Source organism: Oryx dammah, unplaced genomic scaffold, assembly GCF_014754425.2.
Source record: "Oryx dammah isolate SB20612 unplaced genomic scaffold, SCBI_Odam_1.1 HiC_scaffold_28, whole genome shotgun sequence".
NCBI classification, from domain to species: Eukaryota; Metazoa; Chordata; class Mammalia; order Artiodactyla; family Bovidae; genus Oryx; species Oryx dammah.
The window spans coordinates 76,118,304-76,132,704 of record NW_024070212.1 but is presented as its reverse complement, the minus strand read 5'-3'; the positions used below and the strand labels follow the sequence as shown (position 1 = coordinate 76,132,704).

The window sequence follows — 14,401 nt, the reverse complement described above, 5'->3', positions numbered from 1 at the left end:
AGATAATAGATTAAAGCTGAGAGTGGAAGAGAAAGGTGGTGAGCTTATGTCACCATCTTCCCACAACCCACTGCTCCCAGCTGTCCAGCTATTTCAATGGCCAATCCTCAGTGAGATGGAATTTTTAAATTAAGTTAGTGCCCTTCTAAAGAATAAAACTCACATGCTGCAGCAGATACTTCCAAAAATAACATACAAAATCCTCAGTTCTAATTTAAGTCTGCTGCTGCTGCTGCTGCTGTTAAGTCGCTTCAGTCGTGTCCAACTCTGTGCAACCCCACAGACGGCAGCCCACCAGGCACCCTGTCCCTGGGATTCTCCAGGCAAGAACTCTGGAGTGGGTTGCCATTTCCTTCTCCAATGCATGAAAGTGAAAAGTGAAAGTGAAGTCGCTCAGTCGTGTCCGACTCTTAGCGACCCCATGGACATAGCCTACCAGGCCCCTCCATCCGTGGGATTTTCCAGGCAAGAGGACTGGAGTGGGGTGCCATCACCTTCTCCTAATTTAAGTCTATTTTGGGCTAAAGTCTGAAGACTGACTGTAGTTAGGTTTAGACTCTAATTTAGAAAAGGTTGTAGTAAGAGACCTTTGGGAACATCTTTTAAGAAGTTATACTTACAATAAGAGCAGGGGAAAGGATGGGCTTCCCTGGTAGCTCAGATGGTAAAGAATCTGCCTGCAATGCAGGAGACCAGGGTTCGATCCCTGGGTTGGGAAGATCCGCTGGAGAAGGGAATGGCGATGCACTCCAGTATTCTTGCCTGGAAAATTCTAAGGACAGAGGAGCCTGGCGGGCTATGGTCCACGGGGTCACAAAGATTCGGGCACAACTGAGCAACTAACACACACACTTACATTTAAAACAGGAGAAAGGATGGGAATAAAAGGGGAATTTTAAATAAATGCTTACCATACTCAAGAGATTCCATACTGTTTATTTAATCTTTAAAATGAAAGTGAAAGTCATTTTCTCATATCCGACTTTTTGTGATCCCGTGGACTATACAGTTCATGGAATTGTCCAGGCCAAAATGCTGGAGTGGATAGCCTTTCTCTTCTCCAGGGATCTTCCTAACCCAGTGATCAAACCCAGGTCTCCTGCATTGTAGGCAGATTCTTTACCAGCTGAGCCACATGGGAAGCCCAATCTTTAAAATAATCATACTGTAAAACAAGGTATTGTTGTCCTCATCTTAAGGCAGGAATATAGAAAAGTGAGACAGATAGTTGACATTATTTGCCCAAGTTGACTCATAACTGCCCAGATTCAGGGTCTATACCTGTTTGTCTCGTACTGAATATCAAGAAACCCTACCATCATTACTTGTGCTATTACTAGGTATATTTTCTATTTCTTGTCATTTTTACTGTTAGTGGCTAAGAGTCTGTGTTTTCTCTTCTGAGACTGCAGGGTAATTAGGGAAACTATTCTGCTTTGCAGTAAGCTGTCGGGGTTACTGCAGTGAATATGGTGGTGGGGTTGAGATATGGGGAGAATGGATAAAGCAAGCAAAGAGCGCAAGGTCAATCCCTGTTTTCTGAAAACAAAGATGATTTCATGACTTTCAGCTGCAGCTGCTGCTGCTTCTCCTCTCCACCAGTAACCAAAAGAAAGGTAATTAGCCAGGAAAATTTTGTGTGTTCCTGCTCTATTACTTCCTACATAATTGAACCCACCACCTTATCTTGAATCCTTATACTCTTGTTCTTCTCTCATTTACAGTCTCCAGTTAACATTCTCTTTCCTCCATCTTCATTTTCTCTCCTTGTCATCCTATTTGAGAGCCAAAATCTGCTTCTACTCGTGAAGAGATGCCCAAGATTACCATTGATGACACACAATAAGGAAAACCTCCAGTCAGTGGAAACAGAGACACCGAACAAGTTCACTTTCTCACTCTTGAAAGTTTCCGAAAGACCTCCAAAACCTTCCTTTAACTGAAATGCTTCTAATTAACCTACTTCTCAAGTGCTAACAGTTAGGATTTTAAGAAAGAAAAGTCCTTTAAACAAGCAGATAACCAGTGAACTCCTGAAATGCGACTTCTTTCTGAGTTCTGCTTTTTTACTGTTTGAGTTAATGAGAAGTTAGTGAATAAATAGAATAGCAACTGATTTAAAATTTTCAATCTTTTATAGGATTTACTACCAAAATTATTTACTTACTAAGGATCAGTTGTGCTTTTAAATTGTTTAACAATTCAGAAAAAAGTCAAAGTCACACTTGATAAAGGCATTATATAGTAAAGAAGTTTCAACATTTACTAACAAAAAGATATTTGAAATTTTGCAAAGCCTTTTAATTTCATGAATTGCTAATGTAATATTGTAATAGTTTCCATCAATTATCCAAAATGCTTTTATACAATTAATTCCACATCTATCAAGTTAATGGTATATTGTTTTATTTGATATCCAGTTATGGAACAAAGTTTTTGATGTTATTTGGCTTCCAATAGCAAATATCCAGAGTCAGTCTATACCATTCTTGGTCCTGAATTATACTTAACTGTAGGAACGCTGCTGACTGAGTAATCTAATTGAGATAAGAGAAATTCCTGTACTAGTTCCTCTTGGTGATCATTATTTCCTAATTTTATCCTCTTATTTACTAAAAATATTATATCACTGTTGGTTTGTAATTTCAACTTCTATGTTTTGTTCTCTTCTACCATCCACTAGAATATTACCATTTAGACAAGAATTTCTTCTATGATCTTCTAACTTCGTTATTTGCTTCTTGTTACCCTCAGAATGCTGAATAAACAATACTTTATGAGGTGCTTATTTTTTACCTGATAAGTTTAACAAATCATCCAATGGTGTTACATTATTTATTTTATGGACTTTGAGTATATTTCGTGAAGGCTTTGAGTAATATTTGACAGGTGAGGCACTGAATTCACTCATTGGTTTTACTGTAGAAAACATTTTTTCAAATTTTCCAGTTTTAGCACTCATTTCTTGAATAACAGTTTTATCAAGGAAACCCACAAATTTTTTTGTTAAGCTGGAAAATGTCTGTGAAAAATTATAGAGTTTATCCCAAGGTATGTTTTCGAATGTCTGCTTCCTAGTTTTCTTCCTTAGTTTATCATCTACAACCCTATGGCTGACTTCAAAAGATATTGCTGGTGTATCTTTCTTCTGTGTTGTAGGCAGAGTTCTTTGGATTTTGGAAGGAGTAATAGAGTGATCTCTAGCTACAGATTTAAGCATTTCACAATTTTTTTCTAAAACAACATTTGATCTTTCATATGGGGAACCATTTCCATTTTCCATAGAATGGGGAGGAAGCCTATTTTTTGTCAAGAGTAACATTTGTACATATCCAGCCTCATGGAAAATTATGGGATTTGTATCATTTTTCCCCTGTGGATTAAAGAAAAGAGTCTTTGTTACCTGTCTACTGAGGCAAGAAGGCTAAGTAGTTTTTAAAACATAAAATGGCAAAATATTGTAAAAGTAACTACATAGAAGTTTTTAATATAAGCAATAACAGTGTTTAAACATAACAAAAAAGATGTTCTTGTATGTTTTATACTTCCTTCTCTTAGTACTCTGTTGCAGTGTTAGGGGTAAAATCTGAACTTCTAGCCTCCTAAAATTCTTTTTGAAATAGCGTGAGATGTAAAGAAATGTTTGGTGCTGTCACTGGGAAATATGATATTTGGTAGCATGGAACATTGTCCTGGCATTTCTTAGGTTTCCATGTCCAGAAATAAGCAGCATACCAAACAATAGATTGAGTCAAAGATCAAAAGAAACTGATTACATAACTGATTACAAGCCAAAATTACAAAGTCTGAATATCCTAATAAATTCAGAAAGTGTAAAATTTTCTTTAAAAGACTTACATTCGTTATTGTATCCCAACATATAGCACAATTAAGCACAATAAAAAGTGCTCAATATATTATATCTGTGAAATAAAAGAGCCAAAGTAGTAGATTGACTTAAGAATAGACTATTTTTATCACAGTAGTAGCAAAATCTGTATGTATGATCTACTCACTGAACTGTCTTACACATTTCCATTATAAGGTAAAAAAGATTAAATCTACAGATTACTCATCAAATATAAATATTACCAGTATTTAGTTTGTGAACTTTAAGTCAATGATTGCTACTTTTCTTTTAGAAATATAATTTAAAAAGTAAGAAATGGATGATCATCTAATTGTATATTAATGACCTTAGTGTGAAAGGCATATTAATGCTTACGATTACTGAAAAAAATGACAAAAGATCGAGTTTTTTAATCCACAGGTGATGCCAATGTTACCTATTTAGCCATAGTAGTAGAGGTTTGTCAAATTTTTGGTCTGTCCAGTACCTTAAAAATATACCCTTGTATACATGTTCAGTCCCTAAGTCTGTCTGACTCTTTGTGACCCCAAGGACTGCAATCCACCAGGTTCTTCTGTCCATGGGATTTCCGAGGGAAGAATATTGGAGTGGGTTGCCATTTCCTTCTCCAGGGGATCTTCCCGACCCAGGGATCAAACTCTCATCTCCTGTATTGAAGGCAGATTCTTTACCACTGAGCCACCAGGGAATCCCAATGTACCCTTGCTGCTGCTGCTGCTAAGTCGCTTCAGTCATGTCCGACTCTGTGCGACCCCATAGATGGCAGCCTACTAGGCTCCTCAGTCCCTGGGATTCTCCAGGCAAGAACACTGGAGTGGGCTGCCATTTCCTTCTTCAATGCATGAAAGTGAAAACTGAAAGTGAAGTCGCTCAGTTGTGTCTGACTCTTTGTGTGACACCATGGACTGCAGCCTACCAGGCTCCTCCCTCCATGGGATTTTCCAGGCAAGAGTACTGGAGTGGGGTGCTATTGCCTTTAGGTAGAGGCAAAAACTCGCTTTATCAGCTTCCCTTAGGGTTAGGGCATAGGCATGTGCCCTAGGCTCTGCCACTTGGATACACTAAAGACAGTCTTCAGTTCAGAAAAAGCAAGCACTGTGAAAAGCAGGCATTGCAAAAACTATTCTAGTGAGGCTGGTGGTAGATATAGCTAGCTGAAAGGCAGCAGTGGGCAAAGATCTTGGAAGCAGTGTCTACTGCCCAGCATCAGAATTGTAAACTTCTTTTGTCTGTGACAAGAGCATGGGCCCCAGTAGAGCAAGCTGTGGCTGTAACAGGGTGAGTCCTGATTGGATAGCTTTCCAGCCATATTGTCTGTCCAGGATTCCTAGAGACTCTGAGCTACCAAATCAGCTTTAATAAATTGCTTCTTCTGGTTGAAATAGAAAAGATTGATAGAAAAGTGAAATATAATCAAGTCATTTAAAAAAACACCATCTTTGTTTTATATTTCTTTTATAATCAAGAAAATTTGATAAATCCTTCATAAAAGAAAAACACAAAATTTTCAGTTGGTGCCAGGGAATCCCCTGGTTTGGAATGGGGGTTCTAAAAAGAATATTAAGAATCCATATTGTTGTCACTTCAGAATATGAAGCCAAGAGGTAAGAAGAATTTATCAAAGATTCTGGTCACTAGGATACGATATGTCTACAAGAAGTAATGATGCATAATTTTACTGAACAGTAGTATAAATAGATGTTTTTATTACCGTGTGAGAAGTTACTGTCTTTACCAGACTAACGTCGATTATCTTGGCATCTGGCTTTATCAGTTCATCCTCAAAGCACAATGGCAGCAGGCTTTTGTGTCTTACTGAATACTCATTTAGTTGATCATTTCTGATGGATTCATTTTCTTTTGTACTAAAATCATTGAAGTCAGAAGAAGATTTTATTCTGAAAATGAGTAAAAGTTCAGCATAAATGTTTATAGGACTGGTTTCAGCTTATCACTTCTTGTCTACCTATCCCATTCCTCAAAATAACTGCTGCTAACATCTCCCTCAGATCCCCCTGCCATACTCTCAACCTGATAAGACCATCATTTGCTGCTTGGTTTGTGTTGGAAAAAAGCAAAAGCAGGGGTGGAAGCAAAACAATAATATGTGTGCCTCTTTGGTTTTTGAGTGGGGAGGAAGTACATTATGTAGGTTGAGGAGACCAGCAAAGGAAGACAGGTATATTTGCCACATCTTTTGTTGAGATTCTGGGACAATAGTTCTTTTCCAGGAGCTTCCTGCCAACACAGGGTCACCTTAGCTTTATTATCAGGATAAAATGATGTGGTCAGGCAGAGAGAAGATATAGCTTTCATTCCAGATCTCCATGGGTCCACAAGTGACATGAACACTCAGATTAGGCTTGACAACAAGCTTACTATCACAGTGGTAAGCCACAGCAAAGGCTTCCCTGGGGTGAGGTATAAATAGACAGTCTAAGAACAGATGAAGACACAACAGAAACTCACTGAGTTCTACTGTTCTAATGACATCTGAGAGTGGACCCTAAGTTCAGAGAGAATAGGCTGTAAGTTCATGAACCACAAGTGTCAGTAGCCACAGATCATCTAGAAATGAGGCCAGCAGTCCAAAGGCACTGACCAAGATCGTTAGCCAAATACCTTTTTCTCAATGTCACAAAGTCCAGTGAGTCCCTCGCTCAGATACCATCATAGAGAGAAACAGAAGAGCTGTTTTAAACCTAAAGTGGCTGTTGGCTGTGAATTTTTGCTCCAATAACATAATCTTCTGAGTGACCAACCAATTCAAGTGATTCCCTAGGTTTGCTTTTTTTTTTTTTTTCCAGTTTGAGCTGAAATTTTAAAAGATTTTCATAAAAGGTACATATGTATATGGTATTTACAAAATATTTTGTATAAAATATTTTACATTGAAAAATAACATGCAAAGTACTTGGTTTCGTGCTTGATCTGTAGTAGCTATTTAGTAAAAAACAAATAAACAAAATATTACTGGAAAAGACTGAGATCAAGAATCTAATGTTTGGCTAAGACAGATCAAACATAAAACAGATCTTGGAGATTTTTGTTGAAGAAAGGCATTCCTGAATTTGCAAATCTCTGTAATATGTAAACACATCATTTGTCAGTGAAAGCTGCTCAGTTGTGTCCAACTCTTTGTGACCCCATGAACTATATAGTCCATGGAATTCTCCAGGCCAGAATACTGGAGTGGGTAGCCGTTCCTTTCCTCAGGGGATCTTCCCAATGCAGGGACTGAACCCAGGTCTCCCACTTTGCAGGCTGATTCTTTACCAGTTGAGCCACCAGGGAAGCCCAGGAGGAAGCCTCAGATGGTTAAATACTTGGTACAGAGAGAGGTCATTTAGCATATGCAAACAGTCAGTTAGATCTTGCCACCTAGCATGAATAAAGTGTCCAAGATTGAACTCTTCCAAATATGACTGCTGGCCACTCTAGCATTTCTCTACTTTCTTAAATATGTTCCCAGACACACATGCTGTAAGCAGTAAATTCAGCTTTTTCTCTTGCTCTCAAGTAGCTTGTATTCTATGCAATGTTTCCCTATCTTTTCCACATAGTGACATTTTAGCTAATATTCTTTGTTCAGTACACTGGGATAAACACTTGAGGACAGTCGTAGCCTGGTTACCATAGAGCCACCTGAGCAATCTTTAAGTGCCTTAAATATTTCAGCACACCTATAACTCTCTGAGCACAACAAATTGCCACAGTATATTAAAGTCAGTTCATTCAGTCTGTTCTGTTTTCTTCTTAACACCAATTATCTCCATGTTGGATATCTTTTTTTCTTCTGTTAATATACTATCTTGTCTAATCCAATCATATTTTTATCCTTTCATATTGCATTGCATGCGATTTTCCTAAACTTGCTCTTTAGATCTACAGTTTGGCTTACTCCATGTTTATTCTACTCCACTACTTTTAATATATCTGTCAGTTCTGCATCATCACTACCTATTTCCTTAAAAATATTGTTACCTCTGATAGCACCATTTCAAACTCAGCAATTATCTTTTGTATTTTCAAATCTTATTTCATAGGATCTTTATTTTCTTTGATTTCTTGAGCACATGAAGCAATTATTGTCTAACTCTTCTCCCATTTCATGGGTTACACATTCTGTCAAAATGTAGCCATTAGCCATACTTTAAATTAGTTCCTTTGTTTGTTGTAGAATTGTTGATTGGGGCCATGTTTTGTTTTTATCTTTTTCATCTACTTACCTTTGAATCAGGACACTTTAATCTGGCCTTGTTATTATCCCCGGAATAATAGGGGTACATTTTCTTGGGATGTTCTCCCTGTTTACCCAAGTATTACTAAATTCTCTTCTTAAAAATTAACAGGTACATCCAGATAGTTTTACTTTACATTATCAGTTTGGGCATTCAGCTGTCTGAATAAACTGGTGAAGGAGGTGGAGCCCTGAAAAATCATGAGGAAATTTTCCTGTGCACTGTATGTTTTATGAAACCTCTTCAATGACTCTAATATGGTAGTAGCAGTGGGTTCTCTGTCCATGTACAGGTGAGGTGCCACTGAGTTCCAGTTTTTTACCTCTCTCTTGGGGTAAGCAACTCAGTCTGGTGAGGAATTCAATCAAAGAATGGCTGCATGGCTCTTGGACTGTTGGATGGGGACATTTTTTTTTTAAAGACAGTAGCTAAGTGGCTATTACTCACGCTTGCAAAGATGATTCCTAAAAAATTGTATCTGGTCTCTTCTGTTACCAATTCTCCTTTCAAGACCTTGTTCCTCCAAGTTAGGAGGTTTTCTCCCTAACTGAGAACATCTAAAGGTATCTTAAAAATACTGCTAACACAGACTTGGAGTGCTGTGATTAGCAGTGAGGAAAGGGACCCCAAAGGGGAAGAGGAATGGTGCGTAACAGAAGTATTTTCAGAATATTTTCTACTGGCTCCTTCAATATTCCCCCCTCCTTTTTTATAGAACAGGGATTGTGCATTGACCTCTGTGGTCTTTTCAGACTCTTATATATAATACATAGCAGATTTTCTCTGAGTTTGAGATAAACTGTCCTAGTTTCAAGTAAATGAATTTTTCTTCTCTATTTTTCTTCTTTTTGTTACTTACTTTAGCCAGGATGAACCTGTATGTAGGTTGCCAACTTTCCCAGAAGTCTTAATTTGGAACTTTGATAAAAGAATACACTTCTTCTGTAGAGAGACTCAAGAAATTTCATAAAGGGAAATTTGATTTGCTGAAAGAGTAGAACATTCTGCCACTGCTGTTAGGAACACTTCAGAGAGAATGTGTTATCTCAGTAGGATCTTAAAGGATAAGTGGTAAACAGAGGATTGCTTAGACTTCCCCCCTCACCACTATTTTGTTTGTTTTGCTAACAGAACTCTGATACTATTCATTTTTCTCCAAGCAACCCTATACTTCAAGGGAAGCTGGGCTCCTTCCTAAATCAGTGGAATGAATCTTGAATACTCTAAGGCTGTGCTTTTCAAAATGTAACCTACAACCCATCAATTTAGATACTAAATCAATTTAGCATCTCCAGATCAACATATTAAAAAGTAGAAGAGAGTGTGTCACATAGATCCTTAGTAGTAACTATTCAAAGCACTAAAATACTGCAATCAATTTCAACTAGTAGAAAGACAAATAATTAGGGATCTATGAATCTGAATCTTCTGCTCCATAGATAAAGACATCAATCTTTGTAATATAAAAAGTATTAATATTTCATACTGTGGATCATACTAAAAGCAGATAATGATTTATTGGTTTTTAATTTTTATTTTTAAAAACTTTTTATTTTGTATTGGGGGTATAGCCAATTAACTATGTTGTGATAGCTTCAGGTTAACAGTGAAGGGACTCAGCCACACGTATACATGTATCCATTCTCCCCCAAACTCCCTGATTTATTGGTTTTTAGGTATGGGTGCATGAAGCTTTTCTAGCCAAGGAGACACCAGAGGAGGTCTTCTGGAGGGCATTGGAGAGCATTTTCCTCATTCTTACAAAAGGGTCAAACAGCTTATGTCTTTTTCATTGGGTGTTGTTTCCAGTTTTGTTGAATAGTAGTCACCATCTTATATGGCAAGGCTGTAGGACATTTTATATTTATAAGATACAGACATCTTATCTAGCAAGGCTAGAAGGACAAACTACTTGGTGAGACAATTGAGGGAGGATTGAGAAGTGCATATGAGATGACATCACTGAATACCTGAGTTAACCTGGAGCTGCCTTACTGATGGACTTCTTGCTATCTGAGATGATTCAAGATAAATAGGACTCTATCAGGTGGAGAAGTATGTTCTAAGCATAGAGAATAGAATGGGTCAAATCACATAGCAGTTGGAACAGACTATTTATTCACTGTGATTAGAATCAGTAAAGGACAGAATACATGGCTGGAAAGATATTATATGCCATACTCAGGAATCTACACTTTACCATTTTTGTAATAGAGAGTCTTCAGATGTTATTAAGCAGAAAAATAATGTGTTATATGATTACACACTGCTATTTGTTGGTTAAAGGTTTCTTAATGTTTATATCTTAAAGTTAGATGCAGTTAAGTTTCAGTTATTTCAATATTAACACACAATATCTATACCTGTAAATAGAGTCTTCTTCCTTCTTATATGCATTAGACTGATTGCTGGGTACAGAAGAAAAGACTGTAGAATTCAATGTTCTTCTACACTGGTGTCTATGCTGTGAATATAATTCCTGGAAGGGCTTAGCATATTCTGTCTACACATGAAGAAAAGGAGAAACTATTTTAGAAATTATTTTTCCATGTCTATATTGATAAATAATTTTTACTTGATTATTCACATTTGATATATCTAACTATGATAAAAAATAGCTGTCTGTATTAAGTTGCTTCAGTCTGTCCAACTCTTTGTAACCCCATGGACAGTAGCCAGCCATGCTCCTCTGTCTATGGAGTTTTTCAGGCAAGAATATTGGAGTGGGTTGCCATTTCCTATTCCAGGGGATCTTCCTGACCCAGAGATCGAACTTGTGTCTCCTAAGTCTTCTGCATTAGCAGGCGGATTCTTTACCACTGAGCCAGCTGGGATATATATACATATTTGAATAGTGCTGGGCACTCTCAAGTACTATATAGATTTTTACTATTATTATTATTTGCCACAAGAAAAAAGAAAGGCAACTAGGAATTCCAGAAAAAGTACACAAGACAGTCAAGGTCTAAACATAAGGGAAACTAATGGCATTATTTTTCAGTAACAGATGGAGAATAAGAAAAGAGAGCCTATTGTGTTTACATTGTACTCAATGAGAACAAACACAATCCTAGCACATTACTTTATTCTACAATAAACAATTTTAAAAATATAACAATAAGTGCTGATTATAGTATTTTTAGTTTTAGAATTAACCTACAGGCAAAATATAAAGGCTTAATCAGAGTTGAAAAATGAATATAATCATTAACCTCAACATATAAGAATAAATATACACTTGACCTAGGGAAGATGATGTGGAGGAAAGGCTAAAACTGCTAAGATGTTTCATGTGATGTGCAAGAGGAATCAGGAGTTATTGATTATAGTTAATAGGAAAGAAGAACATATTTAGATATACTATTTCAAGGTACAAAAGTTAAAATAGAAGAAGCAGAAAAGTAACTATCATAGATCCAGAAGAGGAAAGAGGGAGAGAGGTGAGATGTAGAGCAGTATAAATAAGCTAATTCAAATTTCTGTCTTTGATTATGTAGTAAACACTGCTTAAAGTGAAGTTGCTCAGTCGTGTCTGACTCTTTGCGACCCCATGGACTGTAGCCTACCAGGCTTCTCCATCCATGGGATTTTCCAGGCAAGGGTATGGGAGCAGATTGCCATTTCCTTCTCCAGCGGATCTTCCTGACCCAGGAATCAAACCCGGGTCTCCTGCATTGCAGGCAGACGCTTTACCCTCTGAGCCACCAGGGAAGCCCCAGTACTTCTTAAAATTGGTAAATAAAAAAATAGCATAGAAGCTCATTCTTTAGAATTATAGTTAATCATAAGAGGAATTGAAACCGCCAAAGATTAAACTTGATTGCTTCTGCAAAGAGGAAATTAGAACAGGAAGAATAGGTGGAAGGACTTAGTGCTCTTATTAGCCACATGTCAATAAGGATAAAACTAATAATCCAGACACTGCATTTTATCAATATTTTTTAAAATTATAAAAAGCACTAACTGTCCAACAAAATGATAATTTGCTATTAATTATGGTGCAAAGTATGTATTTCTTCATGTTTCATTCTCCGTTATTGCAATAAACTGTGTTAATTAACACCTAAGAGACTCTTTTTGACTTTGATGATTCTCTGTATTAAGTTCCCTTTCTAATAAAACCTGAATGATTTCCAGGCATGCTCAATGGCCAAGGCTGGTTGGTCACTTTACAGGATGCCTGTGTACCTCTGCTCAAGCAGTCAGCGAGAGTCAATAGTGTTGTTACTACAGACCTAGAGAACACACTTGGGGCTGCCAAGAGGGAGAGGTGTCGGGGAGGGATGAATTGGGAGTTTGGGCTTAGCAGATGCAAACTATTATATGTAGAATAGGGCTTCCTAGGTGGTTCAGTGGGTAAAGAGTCTGTCTATGATACAGGAGAGGTGGGTTCCATCCCTGGGTCAAGAAGATCCCCTTGAAGAGGGAATGGCAACCCACTCCAGTATTCTTGCCTGGAGAATCCCATGGACAGAGGAGCCTGGCAGGCTACAGTGCATAGGTTCACAAAGTGTCAGTCACAACTGAAGCAAATAAGCATGGAAGCACCCACATATGTAGAATGGATAACACCAAAGTCCTACTGTGTGGCACAGGGAACCATATTCAATATCTTGTGATAAACCATAATGCAAAAGAATATGAAAAAGAAAGTATATGTATGTATGACTGAATCGCTTGGTTATACAGCAGCAATTAACACAACATTGAAAACAAACTATACTTCAGTAAAACAAATTAAAAAAGATTTTCCCAATAGAATTGTTTCTAAACCTAATATAATCATCATTATTGTAATTATATGAGCTAAATAACTATAACAAAAATGGTCTTGGCTACATATCAAAAGATTAACAAATGGATATATATTTTCATATTCTAAATTAAAATAAAATAGTTTTCTATGAGGCCCTGTCTTAACAGACTTTATGATAAATGCTAGTGCTTCACACATTCAATAAATACTTTTTACTGTATTGCCTGTACAACAATATATTATTTTCTTTATTATTTCCATATTTAAAGTTTTACGTAATATAAGAGGTGAAATCATTTAAAATTTTGTCCTTCTGAATCTTAAAATTCATTTGAATTTCAGATTTGTAGAAAAATGCATAAAACTATTAGAGATAATCTGTATTTCTATTAAATAACTGTAAGTATACAAATTAAACCTACCTCAGGTATATCCTTAAGATAATGAAAAGATCTAATAGATCTTGATTTTAGATATTCTTCTACTGGCTCTAAAGAAACAAATCCAAACATAAATGATATTTCTATATTATTAGATTACTTCTAATTTACTCAACAAACCATTTTCTCTACTTGTAAATTTTTTTGGAAATGCAGTTTGTTAGAGCTAAATATATTCTAGAATAATTTGCTTTTAAAACAAATTTCTATTAACAGAATATAACTTTCAGTTACTTACTGTTACATTATAAAGCTCTATTTTCTTAGAAAAAAAACTGATTTCTAAATAAATGATCTCTTGGAAATGAACAGAGATCATTCTGTCATTTTTGAGATTGCATCCAAGTACTGCATTTCGGACTCTTTTGTTGACCATGATGGCTACTCCATTTCTTCTAAGGGATTCCTGCCCACAGTAGTAGATATAATAGTCATCTGAGTTAAATTCACCATTCCAGTCCATTTTAGTTCACTGATTCCTAGAATGTTGACATTCACTCTTGCCATCTCCTGTTTGACCACTTCCAATTTGCCTTGGTTCATGGACCTAACGTTCCAGGTTCCTATGCAATATTGCTCTTTACAGCATCGGACCTTACTTCTATCACCAGTCACATCCACACTGGGTATTCTTTTTGCTTTTGCTCCATCTCTTCATTCTTTCTGGAGTTATTTCTCCACTGACCTCCTGTAGCATATTGGGCACCTACCGGCCTGGGGAGTTCCTCTTTTGGTATCCTATCATTTTGCCTTTTCATACTGTTCATGGGGTTCTCAAGGCAAGAATACTGAAGTGGTTTGCCATTCCCTTCTCCAGTGGACCACATTCTGTCAGATTTCTACCATGATTCGTCCATCTTGGGTGGCCCCACATGGCATGGTTTATTTAACTTATATGCAGAGTACATCATGAGAAATGCCGGGCTGGAAGAAGCACGAGCTGGAATCAAGATTGCTGGGAGGAATATCAATAACCTCAAATATGCAGATGACACCACCCTTATGGCAGAAAGTGAAGAGGAACTAAAAAGCCTCTTGATGAAAGTGAAAGAGAAGAGTGAAAAAGTTGGCTTAAAGCTCAACATTCAGAAAA

General features: G+C 36.9%; 1 protein-coding gene across 2 annotated transcripts in view; it reads right to left on the bottom strand.

Annotated features, from left to right (window-relative positions):
- Positions 1–798: 798 nt before the first annotated feature.
- CUNH1orf141 (chromosome unknown C1orf141 homolog) overlaps positions 799–14,401 on the bottom strand; it is a 53,183-nt gene continuing 39,580 nt past the window's right edge. For both annotated transcript variants that reach the window (XM_040232621.1, XM_040232620.1), the window contains exons 5-8: positions 13,291–13,358; positions 10,476–10,615; positions 5,583–5,736; positions 799–3,373 (exon numbers count right to left, since the gene is read on the bottom strand). In XM_040232621.1, coding sequence (XP_040088555.1) covers positions 2,786–3,373; positions 5,583–5,736; positions 10,476–10,615; positions 13,291–13,358 — 950 coding nt within the window. In that variant the 3' untranslated portion in view covers positions 799–2,785. The remainder of the gene's footprint in view (positions 3,374–5,582; positions 5,737–10,475; positions 10,616–13,290; positions 13,359–14,401) is intronic.